General features: G+C 40.5%; 1 protein-coding gene across 1 annotated transcript in view; it reads right to left on the reverse strand.

Moving 5' to 3' along the window:
• Positions 1–1,024: 1,024 nt before the first annotated feature.
• Positions 1,025–22,216, reverse strand: part of PCDH15 (protocadherin related 15) — a 1,022,916-nt gene continuing 1,001,724 nt past the window's right edge. The window contains 4 exon segments of the mRNA XM_030204966.1: positions 1,025–1,762; positions 8,174–8,309; positions 12,630–12,703; positions 17,420–17,458. Coding sequence (XP_030060826.1) covers positions 1,211–1,762; positions 8,174–8,309; positions 12,630–12,703; positions 17,420–17,458 — 801 coding nt within the window. The 3' untranslated portion in view covers positions 1,025–1,210.

Genomic DNA, 22,216 nt, shown 5'->3' on the forward strand with positions numbered 1-22,216 from the left:
AGAAGAGCAACCCTGGGCAGCAGCTCCTGAAATTTTTGCATTTTGCATCAGTTTTGCCATTTGCGAGCAGTAACCGAGGGTTTCTTTTTGGAGGAAGCATGTTAGGGGCAGAGAATGGGTGCTATTCAGCTAGTGCTTTGACATTAGAGCACACTAACTGAATAACATTGTCAATGCTTAGTCTTTAGCACCTCTTAAACAGGAGACAGTAAGGGCTACTATGTTATTTTTTTTATCAGTGTCTGTGCACTAATGCTAAAATTAGCACATGGCCAGAAAAATATATTACAGTCATTAGCATATATGGGTTTAGAAAGGTTTAGATATTGGGTGTGGGTGTGGGTGTGGGTGGGGGGGGGGGGGGAGGCATTGCTTGCCCTGGGATTGGAAGCATGGAATCTTGCTACCATTTGGGATTCTGCAAGGTACTTGTGACCTGGATTTGCCAATTTTGGAAGCATGATACTGGGCTAGATGGACCATTCATCTGACCCATTATGGCTAAAAGGTCCAATTTATGGCTGCATTAGAAATGGACTTAGGGCCCTGTTTCCTAAGTTGCACTGTAGGCGTGCTAACCTTTTAGTGCACACTAAAAATTAGTGCATGCTAATGATAGAGCCAACCATTATATTCCTATGGGTGTCTTTAGCATTAGCTCACGCCAAAAAGTTAGCACTTTTTACAGCATGGCTTATTAAACAAGGCCCTTATTGTGTGGGGGAAAGTCCCATGTTAGGACATTTACTTGTGCAGCTTAGTAAAAGGGCACCTTAGTTCATAATTTGCCATATTTGTAAGTTTAATTTTGTATTTTTTAATGATTATTTTGACATAGAATGCAGGGCCACTCTAGTCCTAAAATTTTAATTTTTGTTTTGAAATATTTAAATTAAAGACAAACACAACATTCAGGAAAAATTCACTAAATATCTAGGTCTTATGCAGTTTATTAAACAATAAATCAAGTTCCAACAAAAATGATATATTTTAATTATATATCAGTTAGTGAATTGAAAGCTGATCAAAAGCTGTTGGGAAGAACAATTGATACAAATGTAAGTGCAAATTATCTTTTCTTTAGTGAAAAGCATGTTGTTAAAAGAATGTTATTCGTGTGCACAATACAAATTTCATACTTTTTCTCATAGTGACAATAAAAAGTGTTTGTTATAAAGCAAAATAAAAAAAAATGAAAAGTAAAAAACTGTCACAGTTTTGTCATTGGTATGTGAAGATTATTCCAGGGTCCCATCCATAGTTCTTCTTCATCTGATTGTGTCTGATCACTGTGCGATTCTAAAACCTCTTTGATGTCCTCATTGTCAACAACTGACTCCTGTTCTTCTGTGCTTTTCACTTTATTGTCCCCTAACCTTGTTACTAGGTTTTCTGCCCCAATTGTGCTAGAGGACAATGATATACTAGATGGTCTTGTGTTCAGTCTATCATTAGAAGAAGATCCCTTAGATAACGTGTTCAATGGAACATTCTCCTCATGTGTCACTGCTAGTTTGTCCAGTTTCTTGAAGTGTTTTCCCAACCTTGAAGGAGATGTAACTTTTAAGTTGTTGGTGAGGCAAATGCGACGGGTTCTAACTATGGACCCATTTTGAGCAATGTAAAGATTGCCATTGACATTGTTTTGAATATTTGGGTGGCTAAGACGGTTTCTCTGAGATTCAGGAGCACTGTCTTCTCCAGTTGAGCTTGTTTCATATTCTCGATCAACAACTAACTTGATTCTTTTTTTCCTAGACCACTGTTGAAGAACAACAGAAAAAGTTCATTAAATTAGTATAGAATGTAGTAAACAGGTAGTTTTCAAATATATTGCCTATCTTTAGGATAATTTTCTGACACAGCTTAGCCAACTAGATTGTGGCTGAAAAGTAGCCTACAATTAACTTACCTGGGTGGGGGGCACTGAATGGTTTACTGAAAATATATCTCTCTATTCGAATGACTTATACCTCTAATTCAATAATTTAGTCCAGCAGGTATTTAAACTAAAAGACCACCATTTCCCCTGGACATCCCCACTCAAAGAAAGACTTCCACTCCAAACCCGCATTCCTCCCTTCCCTGATATCAGCTTCCAATAAAGGTCCTTTGCTGAACCTATGATTTTCCCTGACTCTCAGACCTAAATCTCAGTATTCTTCAAACTCAAGTCTACCAACCCTTAGGAATTTCCTTGAATATTTGTGTTCTGTAATATTTATTGCTGAATAATTTTTTTTACTGATCTGTAAGCAACTTTGAACTTTATGGATGTGAGATAGAAATGGCTAATGTAATGTAATAAATGTAATCACATATGTTTAATGAATTGCATAGCATATAAATTATAAATAAGATACCAGAATATGCTTTCAAAAATGTCAGGTTTTCAGGTCTATAAAACAACAATCAGGTTATCTCTGGTCCCAAATCAGGCCACATTCATAAATGCGGAGGTATAGGATTGAAAGAATCATAACTACACACACTTTAACAGAAGATCTGTATTTAAAAAAAAATTATGCCCAAGTCATGTGAAGGGCAATTCTATAACTGGGTAATTATATTTACATACCCCCTGCATATGCAAAAAATACTAGCACTTATGTGCATAAGTGTACACTTACCTGTGAAAGTGCCAGCAGGGTGATTAAATGCTATTCTGCAAAAGAACATGTAGGCAGCATAAGGAGAAACCGTATTAAGGCTGCCCAATCTTGGTCATTAAAATGCAAAGTGCTGAACATAAATTCTATAATGGCATCTGGACCCCCAGGTTCCATTATAGGATACAGCGTAAGTTGCACTTTAATGCCATCATCTAGGTGCTAACACTTTTACCATGTAAAAGGCAGATATAAATGTTAGCGTATAAATGTTACATTTGAGCGTGCAACGTGAAAAGTTATATGTATAAGTGTGGGACCCACACTTGCCCCCCCATGCTTTACCCACGTTTCCCCCCTTGCATGCTATGTGAGTTGTGTGCTACATTTGTACAATATTGCTTAGCACCTGATACTTATGCATGTGAATGTCACATTCATGCATGTAAATGCAAGTATTCTGTAATCTTATCTTGCATGTGATGTTCTTAAGGAGGCCAAACAGGTAGAAAAGGTGATGGTGAAAGCTAGAAGGATGCTTGGGTGCATAGGGAGAGGAATGGCAGGTAAGAAAAAAGGAGGTGATGATGAAGTCGATCTAGAGGGTGGCTACTAAAATGGTCAGTGGTCTTCATCATAAAATGTATCAGGACAGACTTAAAGATCTCAATATGTATACTTTGGAAGAAAGGCAGGACAAGGGAGATATGATAGAAACATTTAAATACCTACGCGGTATAAATGCATAGAAGGTGAGTCCCTTTCAATTGAAAGGAACTCTGGAATGAGGAGGCATAGGATGAAAGTGAAAGAGGATAGACCAGAAGTAACCTGAGGAAATACTTCTTCACAGAAAGGGTGGTGAATTCAAGGAATGACCTCCCGGAGGAAGTGAGAAAAAATGAAAACAGAATCTGAATTCAAGAGAGCTTGGGACAAGTACATAAGATCTCTAAGAGAGTGATAGGAAGAGTGGATGACATGGATGGGCAGACTGGATAGCTCATATGATTTTGTCTACATTTTTTCTGTGTTTCTATGCAAATGGTGTTTACATTTAGGCATTAATATTATAGAATTAGGGTAATAGGGCTAGATTTAATAAATGGTGCCCAAAGTTAGGCCCTGGGATGATCCACGCTAAGCTAATATTTTGTAAAGGGTGCTCTGCGTAGAGCATTCTTCACAGAATACTAGCTTAGTGCGTATTTTTATCCAAATTTTAGGTACAACCATTTATGCTTGCCAAGGGCTAGAGTAAATGCTGGTGTCCAACTGATGGTAGTTCATCATTAGGCTCAGGATTGAGAGAAACCTCAATCTCCTTCCCCACATAAGCCACAAACAGCACTCAAAAACATATGGTTCATATGACCTACAATATTTCTTGTAAAAGCTTGACAGCCACTATAATGATTATTGATGCCCTCAGGCTGTTGTGAGAATGTGCAGGAAAGTCTTGTGGGATTGAGATTGTTTTGGAAAAAATGTCAAGAAAGTGGTAAACCTCCTGAAAGACATCCATTCTACATTTCAAGCCACATTGAACTCATCCTCCTCATCTCAAAGATTTCATAGACAATTACTTACAAATCTTTTTCATTCCTCTAAAGATAAAATGTGGCCTACTTGCCCTAGTAAACAGAACTTGAGGCCTTACCATCATGATTAAATTATATCTAAACCCTGTACTCATATATCATCAAAACCCAAGTCAGGTTTGTAACTGGATCTATATAGTCAGAATTCCACTCATCATCTAACATAGCCTTTTTGTAGGGGGTAAATTGAAGCTTTTTAATGGTCCATGGTAATCTCAGATGGCTGGATGCTGTAAATCATAAAGGAAAGTTGCAGATATTATTAAGAATCCTTCCAAACTTTCAATACAAAAGGATATTAGAGCTCACAGCACCAGGATTATTTTTTGTTTTGTCTCTATTCCATACATATTAGGTATTGTAAACAGCCTCGATAGATTTACCAATTGGCAGTATATTAAGACAGAACTAAATTTGGAAACTTGGAATATGCATATATATAAATTAATGGCAATAATGTGTATTTAATTTTATCAAAACATCAAGAACCTGCCTCCTGACTCAGCAACAGCAAGCAGGAAATGTGCATTACATTTTTATTGTATTCAACCTGGGAAAAACAAGTACATTATAGAGTTAATGTATTCAGGTCCATGTGGGAGGAAGAGTGATGCTGTAGGGATTGTCCTTACTGACCAGAATGATGCTGCCAGATTTAATATTAGAAGAGACTTTTGTCAGCATAGGTACCGGCATTACTTAAGCTATCATCATATAAACAAATGAAGTCAATCTTTCACAAGTATTACCAAGATAAATTGCTGTTAATAGTGTGCTACATATCACTGCATTTCACTCTTTTTTAGAGAAAACACAAACAGCACTGCAAACAAGATCACACTTCACAGCAAATCTTCCACCTACTATTTTCTCCTTAAAATGATGTAGAGTCACCAGTAGTCTCAGAATTTGAAGCTTCTGTGTTATCGGTATCATTTTGAGAGTGTTGGGAGGATATCTCATTCCTTAGACTCCTGCTATTAACACTCACACTAGAGTTTTGCAAATCAGAATCCTGAGATGCATCACTTGCATCGGACACAGAGGCACTCACAGAATGTTTTATCCCACTACTGGACGTGGAATTAGTTGCAGTCATTGAGCTTTTTATCCTACTACTGGTCTTAGAATGAACATCATCATTATCATCTTCTGAGTCATGTTTCATATCACTTTGAATGCTAGTGTGTCTACTGTCTACTGTTCTCTGGCTAAGTATGGATTCTGTGGATGAACTTCCAGTGCTGGCATCATCACTGTCACCATTATCATCACCAGTAGCTGATTCAATGCTTTGGATGCCTATCTGCTGACTGGATATGCTTTCAGTTCTCTGACTCATGCTAGACATCCTAGACGTTGTTCCTAGACTGAGACTTTCATCTAACTCATCCTGGCTTATATGAGAGCTTGCTTCGCTTGCATCACCTTCCTCATCCTCCTCCTCTTCAGATTTTTCTTCAATTGTATCTTCCGTGTCACTGTAAATTGAGAGCATTTTTGATCTGCAGCTTGATTGGGAGCTATTTTTACTGCTCCCACTCTTTTCACTGACTGATGCTTTAGAACGAGATTCACTATCAGAATATTTCTTGCTAGTTTCTGAAGAACCTCCACTCCCTTGAGATACTGCAGTAGAATGGATACTTCCTGACTCATCCTTCTCTGATCCCTCTTCACTATCTGATATGGATTTGGTTTCTTCATTAGACTCATCTAAATCTTCATCTTTTTCTTCATCAGAATCCACAGTGCTCTCATTAGTTTCGTCTTGATCCAAAGTCACTTTTAAGTAATCCTTTTCCTCGTCGGATGGAGGAATGCTGCTCATAACTGAAGACTCATCATTAGAAATACCAGACAACCCAGATTTTCTCTTTTCTTCCTCATCCTCATCAGAAGCTCCTGTTTCCTCTGGCTCACTTTCTGCAGTGATACTGATTGAAATGCCTGATTTGGTTTCATCTCTTTCAGATTCACTCCCTTCCTGTGTTTCTGAATCTTCTGTTATCTCACTGTCTGCTGCAGAACTTTTGGTGACAGAGCCCTGGGATTTCTGGCATTCCTGAAATGTCCTTGATGCATTGATATGTTTCAGAACACGACTTAATTTTCTAGAGGTTGAGGGTTTACCATCCACTGATTTCTTGAAGTAGCTACCTTTAATAATTATGCTGTCCTCTCCATCCACTTGTCGAGCTGATATCAACTTAGCATAAGTGGAATCTTTACCACTGCTTTTTACTTTCTGAAGAATCATTGGGAATATCTTTGCTTTCTTCCATGGTGACTGATGTGAAATTTGACCATGTGATGGCTCAGTTGCTTCTACAGATTTTTGAGCACCAACTGCTACTCGACTCAGCTGCATAACAGCTTTTAGTTTTTTTCTTCCCTTGTTGATCTTTGCATCACTTTGCAAGTCAACTACACTTTGCTGAGATCCATCTTTTGGAGCTAGTGGACTAACTAAAGATCTACCACCTATTTGCTTCCCTGGCATTAAGCCTCTCTGTCTCATTGGAGGGCCTCTGCCTGGTATTCTCCCCTGAAATTTATGAAAATTGAAGTGAATTAACATTCTTAAACATGGTAAATGTAATGTAATAACTTGAAAAATCTAATACAAGAGTCTAAGCTTATATTTTCACATTAGAACTTTTTTTGACAGAAACAACTTAAATGTTATGTTTTGTTTGCATCTTCATGAGGAATCATGATTTGTAGATTTTAATTTTAATTAAAGTATAAAAATGAAATAACTGAGAATATTCATCAAATTGTTTTCTATACCATATTACAGTATTGCATTAATTTGTACACTAAAAAAATTAACTCCTTATTAATTGATCAGCTAAATGTTAAGCATCTTACATTTATAGGAACATTATTTCATTCACAGATGATATATTTTAGTGCAAATATTACCATTATTGTGCGAGACCTGCAAAAACTATCTAAGAGGTGCTAGTGCTCCTGCGCTAACTCTGTGTTAATCAGTTTGGACTAGATTCTATATCTGGCGCTTGAAAAATCGGTGCCAAAAATATTTCTGCCTAGGCGTATTCTATAAACCACGTCTAGATTTAGGCGTGGTTTATAGAATATGCCTAGTAACCAAGCCTGTGCCTAACTCTAGGCATGTCCATTTACACCAAGTAAAATTTGGTTTAAATACCGGCACCTAAGTTAGGCATGGAGCAGGTATATTCTATAAATGTCCACGTAGATTTTCAGAATGCCCATGACCCACCCATGGCCATGCCTCCTTTTTGACAGTACGCATTAAAATTTACTTGGACCACTTTACAGAATATGCCTAGCAAGTTGTGCATGTAAATTCTAATTCATGACAAATAGTATCAATAATTGCTTATTAAGTGCAAATTATCAGTGCTGACTGACTTGTTAAGTAATCCAATTGCACACGCAAATCCAGAATACCAAACTTTGCACATGCAATTTCAGTCGCCCTATATAGAATCCGGGGGTTAGTGTGTACTAATCATATTGCACCATCTGGTTAATGCAAACATGACCTTTCCTCTGTCCATGCCATGCCCCCTTCCCAAAATATTTTTTGAAAATTCTTAGCGAATGAAAACAGGGAAAATACCACACAATGCTGAAACACATTTGTGCGGTAGCCTGTTCTCTAGACTAACTGAATGTTAAGGGCTTAGCACACTTTAGTAAAAAGGCCCTTAAGCTAGTAATTCTAACACTTAGAATCCATTCTGAAATAGAATCAGGAGAAGGTTATTGCATATTTATTTTTAATGATGTTTCTTTCCTTGAGAGCAAAGCAAAACATCTCAAATCCAAGGATCAAAACTGATAGTGTGAGTAAGATGAAAAGCTCTACTTCGTTCACAGAAAATATGTTTACTGTGATAAAATACTCAAGAGAAACAAAATGCAATATGCAGATTTATTTATGTAAAGAAAGCTTCTAATACTCACGTCGCCATCTGTTCCTGGCCCTTGTGGACTGTAATAATAGCCACCATCATTTTCTACAACAACCTCGCCATACTCATCATACATGCCAGATGGAGATAATAATCGACGACGGCTCCCATACTGAGGCATTTCATACCTGGAACAAATACCTTTAGCTTGAACATCAGAGGTCAAATTTACATTCATTCATATATCACAGCTATCATAGATGCTATGAGAAGTTCAACTATTGGGAGTTAGATTCATTAAATTGTGCTGTTGCTATTATGCACATTAGAGTGGTATAACATGCCTACTAATGATTATGTGCTGCTCATTTGATTTAGTGCTAGTGAAAGCCATATTAAATTGACAGAGCACAGATGCAACTAATTGGAGCACAGCTATGTATGAACTTTCCATCGGAGATAGTATCCACCATTTGTCAATCTGTAAATCATGAAGGACATTTAGAGGCCCTTTTACTAAGTTGCGGTGAGCACTTACCTGTGCTTACCGCAGGTTAAAAACCACTACCACAGGGCACACTCAGATGTCCAGCTTACTATGTCCAGAGCTTACTATGTGCTAAAAAATGCATTTTATTTTTTAGCGCTGGGAGCATGTTTGGGTGCTGAGAGTAGGCAGTAATCAGCACAGCTACATCGCTGTGTGCTGCTAAGCATGTGGTTAGTATGGGAGCCCCTACTGCCTAGAAAATAGGTGACGTTAAAGGCTCATGTGTTAATGGTCATGGGCTAACGGGAAAATTAGCGCATAGCCATTATTGCAAAAAAGTTTTAAAATGTGGCCATTTTATAGCAGCATTACAAGTGGCCTCAGCACATGAGAAACTCACAAGCTAGCCATAGCACAGGCCACATTTTAGCACAGCTTAGACCTTAGTTTGGCCTTTATATTGTGGAAAACATTCTTTCTTTTCTCATTAATTGCTAGATATACATGTGATGACTTTCATATAACTTACCCTAGTTCAACTGCCCCTTTAAGATTTTAATCCTCAAGAAGTTACCTAATAGTCACCACCAGTTGCAGTCATTAATTTTCAAAACTGAAAAGCTTTGCAAATTTTATAACATATCTATGTTCGTTATATGCTTGGCCCTGCCAAACTGCTTCTGCTCAATTGTGATAGATCTAGCATTTCTCTTCCTTTCCCTTTATACCTATGCTGATTCCAGCATCTCACCTTCCCCTCCCTATCCCCCAGTCCCATGGGTAGCAGCCAGCAGCATAGTGTCCTCCTCCCTCCCCCATGCTGCTCTTCATATAACAACATACTCCAATACCCCATAGAGTAGCCTAATGGTTAGTGCAGCAGCCTGAGAACCAGGAGAACTTTGTGACTCTGGGCAAGTCACTTAACTCTCCATTGCCCCAGCTACAAAATAAGTACCTGAATATAATATGTAAACCACAAAAATGCTGTACATCAAATCCCATTTCCTTTCCAAAGCATAGGAGGCCTTCCTGTAAAGGCCCACACTCAGAAATGCTGCCACATCCCACCCTTTGCTTGACAGGAAATGCGTCAGAAGAGCTCAATTCAGCAGAGCCTTTTGTAAAATATCACCAGAATTGACCACACCTCAACCTAGATATCTCAATTCTGATCTCAATAGTCCATGTAAAATGGACCTTTTAATTATCTAATACTACTACTTATCCTTTTGCTAGTGCTATTGGCCATACATAGTGCTGATGAGCATTCAGATATAATATGCACTTCCTAAAAGAGCTTAAAATCTTAAGTGGGTACCTGAGGCAATGGGATATAAAGTGACTTATTCAAGGTTACAAGCAATGTTAGTGGCAGAAGCAGGATTTGAATCCTGAATTCCTCAGTTCTCAGCCTATTGTTTTACCACTAGACCACTTTCTACTACTACTATTGATCATTTCTATAGGGCTACTAGACATACGAAGCACTGTACACATTATGTGCAGGTACTTTCTCTGTCCCTAGAGGGCTCACAATCTAAGTTTTGTACCTGGGGCAATGGAAGTTTAGGGGTCCTTTTACAAAGGTGTGCTGAAAAATGGCTTGCGATAGTGTAGGCATGGGTTTTGGGTGCGCACTGATCCATTTTTCAAACTGAAAACCGGTTATTTTGGAGACATTCCGAGGGTAGGGTCAGCACTTGGCTGGTTAAGTGGCAATATTCAGCACTAAACCTGTCAGAGTAACTGCATAAATAAGATCATATAAAAGTCAGTCCTTTCTTTAATCAGTGCCCCATAGCCAGTTAAATGCTGAATATTGTACTTAACCAGCAATGTGCTAGCCGGCTACACAAACCCGGAAATTCAGTGCCAGTATCGGTGTGCAGACATGGCCTGGTGTTGCATTTCTGTGTGCTCAGACACGACCTGGTATTGAATTTCTGGTTTTAAAGCCAGCGGTGGTTAGCAAAACATTGATTGCTGATGGCTGAATATGAGGCCCTTGGTTTATTAGCGTGCCTTAAACATTTCAGTTTACACAAAATTCATTTAATGCATATTAACCTAAGAATTAACATGTGGTTAAAAAGTTCTAATATGCATTAAAATACTTTATTTAAATTGGGAAAAGTCCAAAACGTAACAAGAGAGGAAGGGGATATATATCTGATTAATATATGCTTGCAGTTATATTATGCCCCTTTTCTTTCGCTGCTCCTTTGTATTTGAAGTTCTGTGTAATCTTTGCTACTCTTTCTGTGTTGCTAGAGATGTACAGTGTTCTGCTTGATTAATAAAGATATTTACAAAAAAAAAGTAACAAAATTATTTTCCTGTACATCTTTAAGGGGTCCTTTTGCTAATCTGTGGTAAAATGGCCACATTTCCATTTTTTGTACTGTTATGCACTAATGTTGCCATTAGCATGCAGCAATTTTAAAAAATAAATCAGTACGTGAGCACTGACCAACACCTATTTCATAGGCCATAAGGGCTCATGCGGTAATTCTGAGCTAACTAGTTAGTACACGCTAATGTAGCTGTGCTGATTAGCACAGGGACCCCCTTTCTCTATCCCCCTGAAAAGCCCCTTCCAGAAAACAATATGAGCACCTGGATTAGCATGAACTAATTTGGCAGTTATCACAGGATGCATGAGCACATCTTGTAGTATTCCATTTTAAGCTCTGTTAGGCGTGTTAGTGCCTAAAGCAGCTTAGTAAAAAGGCCCTTAAAATTAATACCAAACAAACCAAAAAAATCAAAATATTGGTTTAAAAAGACCAAACAAACTGAAGGCAACCGTTTTTCCCCTGTGCTTATCCCTACTTTGTACCATTTAATTTGAAATAAATCCATGTGGGAGGAGGAGTACTATACTTGTAGTAAAGAGATTGTAGTGCAATAACTTTCCAAACTTAACATTGTGATCCCTCTACTAAAATGAATTATGTGTTGGGCTTAATGCTCTGTAACACCAAATTTTAACATGCCAAGCCCAAAACTAATGCTGCATCAAGAAAGGGTGTTAATTTAGGTTGTGCACTAACATTCAGATTAACTTAAGGTACCTGTTCTTGGTTAATGTGGAAGCACTTAGCACCTCCGAATTAGGAGGCGATATGTGGTCCCGTGTTAACTCTGGGTTAATCAGTTAGCATGCAGTAAGTGTAATGCGCTAGGTAGCTAGTGCTTCCATGCCTATCCTCTGCCCATGCCATGTCCCCGGCAGAAAAATTCATTAGTGCTCGGTTTAATGCATGGGGATAGGCAAACTACCACAAACCCCCTTTACATGGGCACACAGTAGCCTGTTTCAGTGCATTAACCAATCAGTCCCATAGTGTCTGTTTACCAAACGTTTGACCCAAAGGCTTACAATAATGAACCTCACCCCCTAGAGCAGTGATGGGCAATCTTTTGAGCTTGGTGTGTCAAAATTTGCCAAAAAACCGAGCATAACTCGGGTGGTGTGTCACTTCGAGAAAAATCACTACTACTAGGACTGCCCCCGGGCCCCCCCCCTACCCGAGATTGCTGCCCACCCGAGGTCGCTGGGCTCCCCCTCCACCCGCTACCGGGCCCAGAACTAACCTTAAAGCCTCCTTTCATGTCGCAGCAAGCAGCAGCAGGGCAGACCTCTCCTCCTTCCTTCTGTGCTCCGCCCTCGCGGACGTTACATCAGGCGAGGGTGGGACACGGAAGGAAGGAGTGGCCTGCCCTGCTGCTGCTTGCTGCGACGTGAAAGGAGGCTTTAAGGTTAGTTTCCGGGAGCGAGGAAGGAGGGTGGACCACACTGCGGCGGCGCCGCGTGTCATCGAAAATGGCTACGCGTGTCAGTGCTGACACGCGTGTCATAGGTTTGCCATCAGGGCCCTAGAGGTTTCTCAAGACCTGTGAAGTCAGCTTCCATACTTTGAAATTTATGCAGAAATGCTAATAGATATTCCACACAGGTTTCAATCAAAAGCTTAATATTGTACTTCTAATGCCAAGGAAAATTAAAACTTACCCATGTTCATAACTGTAGTAATCTTGTCCATAGTATTCTTGGCCAGGATCAATCCCAGACTCCATAGATAACTCCTGGTAGATAACAAAGAAAAAAAAATGATGAGGTAGAAAGATCACATTATCTCCCCTGTTTAACCAACTAATGAATCCATAGCTGAAAAGACACATAGGGGCCCTTTTTCAGAGTGGCGGTAAGCTCAATGTGGGCTTACCGCATGCTAATCTGGAACTACACAGAAGCGGAGCCAGGTTGAGCCAGGTTGATGGCGCGGGGGGAGCGAGAGCGGACTTCCGCTGGAGCACATTTTCAGTACAACACAACGAGAAAAAATAGGCGCTGGTAGAACTCCGTTTGGGGGAGCGGCAGCTCCCCTGGCGCTCCACCTAGCTACGCCACTGGAACTATCACCAGCCCAACGTGGGCATGGGTAGTAGTTCCAGCCCCAGCATGCACCATTTTCCACACTAGGGAATATAGTTAGCTATTTTCCAGCATGGTGCTAACCCAGCGGTAACTTGGCAGCATCAAGTGTTACCAGTTACCCATTGCCATGCCATTTTTTGGCCTTTCTACCTGCTGTAGTAAAAAGGGCTGTAGCGCATTGCAAAAACGGCCTTCACCATTAGTGCAGGTTCCTTTTTACTGCAGCTTGCTAAAAGAACCCCTTATTTAGCAGTTGTATTGAATTAACCACTCAGTGAATCAATGTGTGTACACTCACAACCAATAAATCATTTTATGTCTATATATATGCTTTATATGAGAGGAAAAAACCTCATACTGCTGTGGCCACACTTGGTTAACTCTAACCAAAAAATTGTGTCGTAGACACACAGTGAAAAAGTAATCATGGGTAAAAAAAAAACCTCTCATTAATCTCTTCAGTTAGTGTTGTGTGGTAATTCAAAATAATCAAGAAACCACTTATCTTAATGTAACTGTGCTTCGCTGCTCTGTAGATACGTTCCAAGGGTGAGGTCCCGACGGACACGTTTCACTACCGCTTTCTCAAGGGTCCTTATATCATCTGACCTTTTACTGCCCTGAAGCCTCCTCCCTCCTGCGCAGCACAGCACCAGCGATTCACAGTCAGCCTTCTGCCAGCATCGGGGAGAGGTTTATTTTACCCGTGATTACTTTTTCACTGTGTGTCTACTACACAATTTTTTGGTTAGAGTTAACCAAGTGTGGCCCCAACAGAATGAGTTTTTTCCTCTCATATAAAGCATATATATAGACACAAAATGATTTATTGGTTGTGAGTGTACATGCATTGGTTCACTGAGTGTGTAGTTGTAGAACCAGGATCTAATTTTGAAGCACATAGTATTGAATTAACCAACTTGTGCAGCAGGTACAACCCCAACAACCTTCCTGGGCAGACTTGATGACCATATTGGTCTTTCTCTGCCATAGTTTATGACATTACTATGAGAGTCAAAGGGGTTATTTTTCAGTAAAATTAAATTAATAAGAATATAGTTGAAATCCTGCTCTCCATTTATCTTTTGAAAGACTCACATACAGCATATAAAGTGGCATTCTATTTCATTGCTAGTATTTATAGTATTTATTTTCATGGTACTAGGATTATTGTTAATTTATTTTTCCATATCATTTTATTGTTCATATTTTCTCTTTGTGGCTAATGATATTATTAAAATAACATTTGACATATATGATGAAACATTTGTTATTTAACTAGGGATAACATAATTGATTTGACTTGTTTATAATATGAGTTTAAGGATGAATTTACTAGGTATCTAATTCATATTTTGTATATAAACATGACAACTATGATTGTCCATCCAGTTTTAAAAAAACTTGGTAACCATGCATTAGGGATCCTAGGAACCTGAAAAGTCATCTCCATAGAAAACATTTATTACCTCTCAGACCAAATTAACCAACTAACTGGAAGGAGAATCAAGATTAACATAGAAAATTCCAAGTATAGCCAGAATATGCAAGAGGATAATTAATCCTAAATTGTAAATTAAATCAAACAGTGTTTCATTAATGAGACATTTAAAAAGTGTTCTTAATTTATCATCTGACAATTGCTAAATCATTTTGTATGCTGCCAAGCATTCAGCTGATATCCACTTTCAGGACCAGATAAAATTAACCTTGTCCATGATGTCCACCTCTAAAAAATTGTTTCAATAGCTTGATTCTCTTACGTAGATATCTTGCCAGATTCACTGCATACAATATCTCTTGCTATTAGTAAATACAAAAGTAAATACTGATGCAACTGGACTCCAGCAGCAATCCAACCCTTCTAAAAGTCAGCTTATAACAGTCATAAGAAACAGCAGTGAGAATGGGGTCAAAAAGAACTGAAAGAATCTTTCCTTGTGCAATGAATGAGAAAACTTGCTAAAAATAAAATTAAGGGCCCTGTTTACTTAGGTGTGCTAGCGTTTTTAGCATGCGCTAATGCTAGAGACACCCATAGGAATATATGGGTGTCTCTAGCGTTAGCAAGTGCTAATTTTTAGTGTGCGCTAAAAATGCTAGTGCGCCTACAGCGCGACTTTGTAAACTGAGCCCTTAGTGCTTTAGGATTTCTTGCAATAGCAAAAAATATTTCCATCTAATTTGTTTTTTTTTTCTTTTCAATACATGCAAAGAAAATTTCAGAAAACATATTTAAGATGAATTTAAAAGGCTTAACTTGGCAGAGTTTAAAAAGGGTTTGGACAGTTTCCTAAAGGACAAGTCCATAGACCGCTACTAAATGGACTTGGGAAAAATCCACAATTTTGGCAATAACAGGTATAGAATGTTTGTACGTTTGGGAAGCTGCCAGGTGCCCTTGACCTGGATTGGCTGCTGTCAGGGACAGGATGCTGGATTTGATGGGCCTTTGGTCTTTTCCCAGTATGGAATTACTTATGTACTTATAGGTTAACTTATGTATGCATTAATGCCAGCTGTGTGGATACTTGATTTGCCCCCAGTCTTGTTACTCTGAATGTGCCCAGTTCAGAATTCAGCATGCATAACCCATATTAATGTATACAATGAGCTACCATGTTTTCACAAATCAGTTTTAAACAGGCCAATATTCAGTTGGTGTCTGAGGGTAAAGTTAAAGAGACAGGTTGGCTCTGGGATTCTGCTTAAAGATGATGAAGTTGAGTTATCCTGTCTAAAGGATATGCAAATAAAGTTCCTCGGGCCAATATTCAGACTGTGGGAGTTAGACCAGCTAACTCCCACTGTTGGCTCTGAGCCTGGATATTCAATGCTGGGCCGTTTCCGGTGACTGGCATTAAATATCCGGTTTACATTTGGCCGGTTAAAAGATAACCAGCTAAGTGGATATTCAGACTTAGCCAGTTATCTTTAAACTGGCCAAAGATATCCCACATTTTCACGTGGAGAAATATGGCTTCTAAACCGGATTTAAAAATAGGTATCAGGCGATATAACCGGCTACCTGCTAGCTGCCAACCAGGGATATTCAGCAGAGGATAGTTGGTTATTCCCCGCTGAATACTGTCGGATAACCAGTTAAGAACTTTTTAACCAGTGCCGTTCTGGCTGGTTAAAGAGCATTGAATATCGGGGGGGGGGGGGGGGGGGTGCGTTAAGAGAGGTAATTCTATGACTGGGTGCCTCATTTAGGTGCTCCAAAGAAGTGAGGTCAAAGCCTATTCTGTAACATCATCTGGGCACTCAAATTCCATTACAGAATACTACTGTAACCCTGGTATTGGTGCATCTAACGTTTAAACCCAGCACTTAAAGCAGCCCTAGACCCGGTGTAACTGTGGTCATGTAAATGTGGCAGAGACATGGAGAACTTATAGTATTCTGTAAGTTATGTACATAAGTGGGAGCCCCGCTCATGCATATGCCCTCCATGCATTGAGAAACTGTGCCACTTACGCACATCCTTGCCCTACTAGCTCTTATGGGCTAGATTCTATATATGGCGCAAGTTGCGCTTAAAGGTAGGTGAGGTTATAGAATAGCACTTACATCTGGGAATCATGCCTAACTTTAGGTGTGGCCATTTACACCAACTGAAATGCGGTGCAAATGTACCTGCCTACATTATGCGCATATCCCTCTTATTGTATAACAACACATGTTAATTTTAGGATCAGCCCTGCTCTGCCCATGACCCTGCCATTTCCATGCCTCATTTTTCAAACTGCGTAAAATTTACGTGCAGATTCCGTGTTTAAACTTACGCACATACAGTTCAATTACATTTAATTAGTGCCAATAATTGCTTGTTAAAAAGCCAATTATTGATACTAATTAGCTTGTTATTTAATTAAATTACGCATGCAAATTATACATGCACCCAAATTTGTGTGCACAATTTTTGGCAACATTTACAGAATTAGGGGGTATGTGCTTAAGTGTACACTTACCCGTGAAAGTGCTAGTATTCTCTAACTTTACACACAGAAGAGGCATTTAAATGCAGGCCCCCAGTTAAAGAATTGCACTTTATGGGTCGGGCTATTTGGCTCACCAGATTTACCTTGGCAGCTGTGGTCAGCCAGTGCTGAATATGAACCCTAACAAGACAGACTTAAACCATGTCCAAGGAGTGCCCACAACATTGCGTCCTTTTGACCCACTAAATTTTTTTCTGAGAAACGATTTGCCAAGACAAAATTTAGCAGGCGAGTGGGAAGGAAATGTAAAACATATGGGTTTGTTCTGCGAACTGTCAAAGTTAGTTGGATAAATCTTTTGGATATCATTTGAGAAATACATTGTTAAAGATAACAATAACAGAAGAAATGCTTTGCTACCTCTGGTCTGAGAAGAGAAGGCCTCAGCAATTGCTGTTGCTGCCAAAGGAAATGGAAATAGAAAAAAAAGATATAAAAGGCAAGATAGGAAAAAAATATAAGGTGTTTCTAACAAATGTATTTTAATAAAAAAGGAATATTTATCAGCTGAACAATAATCATATTATTAGAAAATGTTGATTCTGACTGCAGTGATAATGGTGCTGGTTATAGTACCCAGTCTGAAAGACAGAAGAAATCATTGCTTCTACAGTTTGCTTTGCCCTCTACAGAGTGATACTGGTTTGCAATTAAATAAAATGTGTCCCTGGGGCTTATTCATTAGGCTGCATTATTTGTTAACACAACAATTAACGTGTGGTAACAGTTAACATAGGCACTTCATTGACAGTTAACATGGTGCCATGGCAGATAATGTCCAGTATATGTCATGTCAATGTTTAATGTGAAATAGGGACAGGGTTGCCGAGAGACTGGGCTGAGTCCGGGGCAAGGCCGCCCCCAGGCCCCCCCGCCTCCCCCACCCCCCAAGGTTGTCGTTGTTGCCACCCCCCTCTGTCCACCACCGGGCCGGGCCCACCTGAATTCAAATCATAGTGCCTCACGTAGACCTCGCTCTGTGTGAAAGAAGCGCAGCAGCGGCAGTCTGCAGATCGCCTCCCTTCGGGCCTTCCCTCCCTGTGTCCCACCCTCATGTAAGTTATGTCAGATAAGGGCAGGACACAGGGAGGGAAGGCCCGAAGGAAGGCGATCTGCAGACTGTCGCCGCTACGCTTCTTTCACACGGAGCGAGGTCGAGGTGAGGCGCTATGATTTGAATTCAGTGGGGCCCGGCCCGGTGGTGGAAGGAGGGGGGCGGGTGGAGGGGACTGCGGCGCTGAGCCCCCCTTGGAGGCCCGGGCCCGGGGAATTTTGTCCCCCCTGCCCCCCCTCTCGGCGGCCCTGAATAGGGACACAGAATAGACAGGGATTGAATCTTAGAGTTAACACAGAGGTGGTTATCACATATTAGAGTCACATATGTGAATCTAAACTGGAGTAGCTAACTACATCATATAACATAGGCATCTGCACAACTCTCTCCCCTTTCCCCCAAAGTTACTACAACACAACCATGTGGCAGAAGAGGACACAGCTTTATTAAAACAGCTTAAAGAAGGCCAACATTAAATAAATACATTTATTGAAAACCAACTTCACCAACTTTTTGAATACCAATAATGATAAGGTTTCTTTGGTTAGTTGATCCCAAACTAACCATTCAATCCTAGCAAAGTTTGTGGTAACAGGTTAGTAGAATATATGAGGCCACAGAAGGAAGAATGAGGCGGACTCAGGAATCACAGGAAGAAATGTTTTATTCATAACCTGGCACGGCCTGTGTTTTGGCTAAATCTGGGGTCAGTGAGAATTAAAACAACAGTATGGAAAATCCTTAACTACAAATCAGGAAACATGCACAGCTCACAAACAAAGCAGTGGCAGTTTGCCAAAGTTGTATCCTCTAGCTGATTTCTTCTTTGAATCAGATGATAATCCGGATTCTCCAGAACTACAAGATACTGTTGCTGTGCTCACCTTCTTTCTGTACAAGTCACAGGAGTAATCTTTGTTTTTCAAAGAATTTTGGTGACCCAAGGCAGGAGGTTGTATCCGCTGAAACACAGCCTGTGTCAGGTTAAGTGTGTCTAGTGCCTTCAATAAAGTATCCTATGCAACATTCCCTGCGTTGGCTGATTCTTGTGACAACCTCTACTTCACTTAGGGGCTCTTTTACTAAGTTGCTGCAAAAAGTGGCCTGTGGCAGTGTGAAAGCATCTTTTGAACACACACTGGGCCAGTTTTTGCCTTGTCCTAGAAAAAGGGCTTTTTTAAACCACTGCACATCCATTTTCAGCCTGAGACCTTTCCGCCACCCATTGACTTAACGGTAAGGTCTCACGTGCTACCTGGGAAGTAAGCATGCAGCACGTATCCACTGCTATTTACCGCCAGGTAAGCACTATACAGTAGAAAATTTAAAATATTTTCTACCACATGTTTTTGGCATGCGCCGAATTCAGAATTACCACCTGAGACAAGCAGTAGCTGGGCGATAATGCTGATTTGGCACATCCTGGATGTGCATAGGCCATTACACATCTTTTTTTAAAGGGTCCCTTTGTTATCTGTGCAACATACATGAAAACGTTTTTACTATGGGGCAATTCTATAACTTGACATTGAGATATGGACTTTACAATAGGGCATGCTTAGTGCCAATTCTATAATGGTTTCAGGGCGTACCTTATAGAATACCAGTGCAAAGCCACGTTGGTGCACCACAATTTAGGGGTGCCCAATTAAGACAGGTCAGTGGGTGGTCCATGACCCGCCCATGCTCTGCTCACATATATGCCCCCTCGCAATTATACACTAAATTCTATAAATGGTGACTAAAAAATCAGCACTGAAAACCCCCACTAAGCGCTATAATATAAATGGCACTCAAAGTTAGTCTCCGTTTATAGAATAGCACTTAGCCCCAGGAACCGCATCTACATTTAGGCACAAACATTTACACCAACTGAACCCTGATGTAAATCTTTGCACCGAAATTCGGCACTGATTTCCCCTTATTCTATAACAATACACATAAAAGTCCCATTTTTTCAAGCAAGCTTACCCTAATGGACCAATTTAATTCTACCAGTCCACCTACGATACTCCTACTATGACGTCGACACTAACTTTGACCCCAATGACACATTTGACCTTATCCTCAAATCCCCTACTACTCAATCCCTTATCTTCTCCCCTCCATCCTTTTACCATTCCCCTCCCAATCTCCTTCCCTTTTACCTATCCTATCCTTGTCTACCTTCCCTATTCCAACTCATATATTCCTGGGCGCTGTTGCCACTGTGTTTTTTTCTCAGTTCTTAATATTCTTTTCACATGTCCTTTGTAATGCTTTCTCACTATGTAAGTAGTTATGATCATAACAGTTTATAATACTCTTCCTACATTTTCTTGTTTTACTTTATTTTCTACCATGTAAGATACTTTCTTTTACTATGTAAGCTGCACTGAGCCTGCTGTATGTGGGAAAGCGTGGGGTACAAATGTAATAAATAAATTGCAGGAATGACCCTGATCTTCCCATGACCCTTCCATGGCCCCCTTTTTGGATCCATGCATAAATTTTACATAGATATTTAGGTGCATAAATTTACATACATAGATTAATGACAATTTTTTTGTTACATTTTTACCCCGTGCTTTCCCACTCATGGCAGGCTTACATGTGGCTTACATGGGGCAATGGAGGGTTAAGTGACTTGCCCAGGGTCACAAGGAGCTGCCTGTGCCTGAAGTGCGAATCAAACTCAGTTCCTCAGTTCCCCAGGACCAAAGTCCACCACCCTAACCACTAGGCCACTCCTCCAATTAGCACCAATAATTGATTGCTAGGGCCCAATTATTGGCACTAATTGGTTCATTATGCAATTAAATTGTGCACTCAAATTGAGTGCACCCCCAAATTGGTGCATGCAATTTAAAGCACCATTTATAGAATCTGGGGTTGGTGCCTAAAATTATGTGCCATGTTGTAGAATGAAAGGGTAAGTGTTTGTGCTTCTAGTGGAGATGAAGCTAGTGATGTATTCCTAAAGTTGAATTCCATATTCCAGAACCCTTTGGCAGAAGAATTTCCAGTTTTTTAAAGAGAGAGACAGATTTTGGATGATTGCATCCTCTGATCTATCCTTTGGTGGGTCAGTCTCCTCCTGCACCCTGGGCTTCCTAATATGCCTCATTTCTTAGCATCTACAGCACTATCTTCATTTTAATTCTATATAGAGCACAGATATTCTATTAGATGAAGGAGCCTCACATGGGAAGATTAGAATGAGGCTACTGATCAACCGGAATTAGATTCTTGTGGCAATGAGGTAGTGCAAGCAGAAAGCCAATGAGTTCAAATGGGGAACAGAGGAGGTGAATCTTCAGGATAAGTAGGTTTCTGTCTCAGCTTCTGAGGTATAAGGCAGGATGAACAGGGAGTTGTCTCAGAAAAGACACATAGCAGAGCAAACCAGAGAGAAAACAGTAACACAAACCAAATGTGAAGCAAAGCAGTGAGATGGACCGCAGATGGAACAACAAAGCGGATCCAAACATAGAAGGAAGCAGATTATAATGAAGGCCCCACCACACGCGCTTAGGCCATTTTTTCTGTGTGGGTAAAATGGCCGATTGTTCTATTTCCAGCATTAATGACCACATGCTAATTTTCCCATTAGCATGTGCCCTTTAGCATGTGAGCACTTACCTACATCTATTTTGTAGAGGTAAGGGCTCACACGCTAACTGTGCGGTAATGTAGCTGCACTAACCAGTGGCACACCAAGGGGGGGCTGGTGGGGGCGGTCCACCCCAGGTGCACGCCACTGGGGGGGGGGGTGCGGTGCATCTGTCGGCTCTTCATTTTCATGCTCCCTCTGCCCCAGAACAGGTTACTTCCTGTTCCGGGGCAGAGGGAGCATGGAAACGAAGAGCCGACAGGCGCGCGGCACCCCCCCCCAGCGGCATGCACCTGGGGGTTCTTTTGCCAGGGGGTCGCGCTGCACTTGGGGGGGGGGTATTTTGCCGGGGGGGGGGGGGTCACGCTGTTCCAGGGGGGGGGGCGCTGCACCTGGGGGACGGGGCGCATCGACGATCCTCCCCGGGTGTCAGCGCCCCTAGGAACACCACTGGCGCTAACCAATTAGCATAGAACATGCCTACTCTCACCCATAACCCACTCCCGTGTTA

The sequence above is a fragment of the Microcaecilia unicolor genome, chromosome 5 (assembly GCF_901765095.1).
Source record: "Microcaecilia unicolor chromosome 5, aMicUni1.1, whole genome shotgun sequence".
Classification (NCBI taxonomy): Eukaryota; Metazoa; Chordata; class Amphibia; order Gymnophiona; family Siphonopidae; genus Microcaecilia; species Microcaecilia unicolor.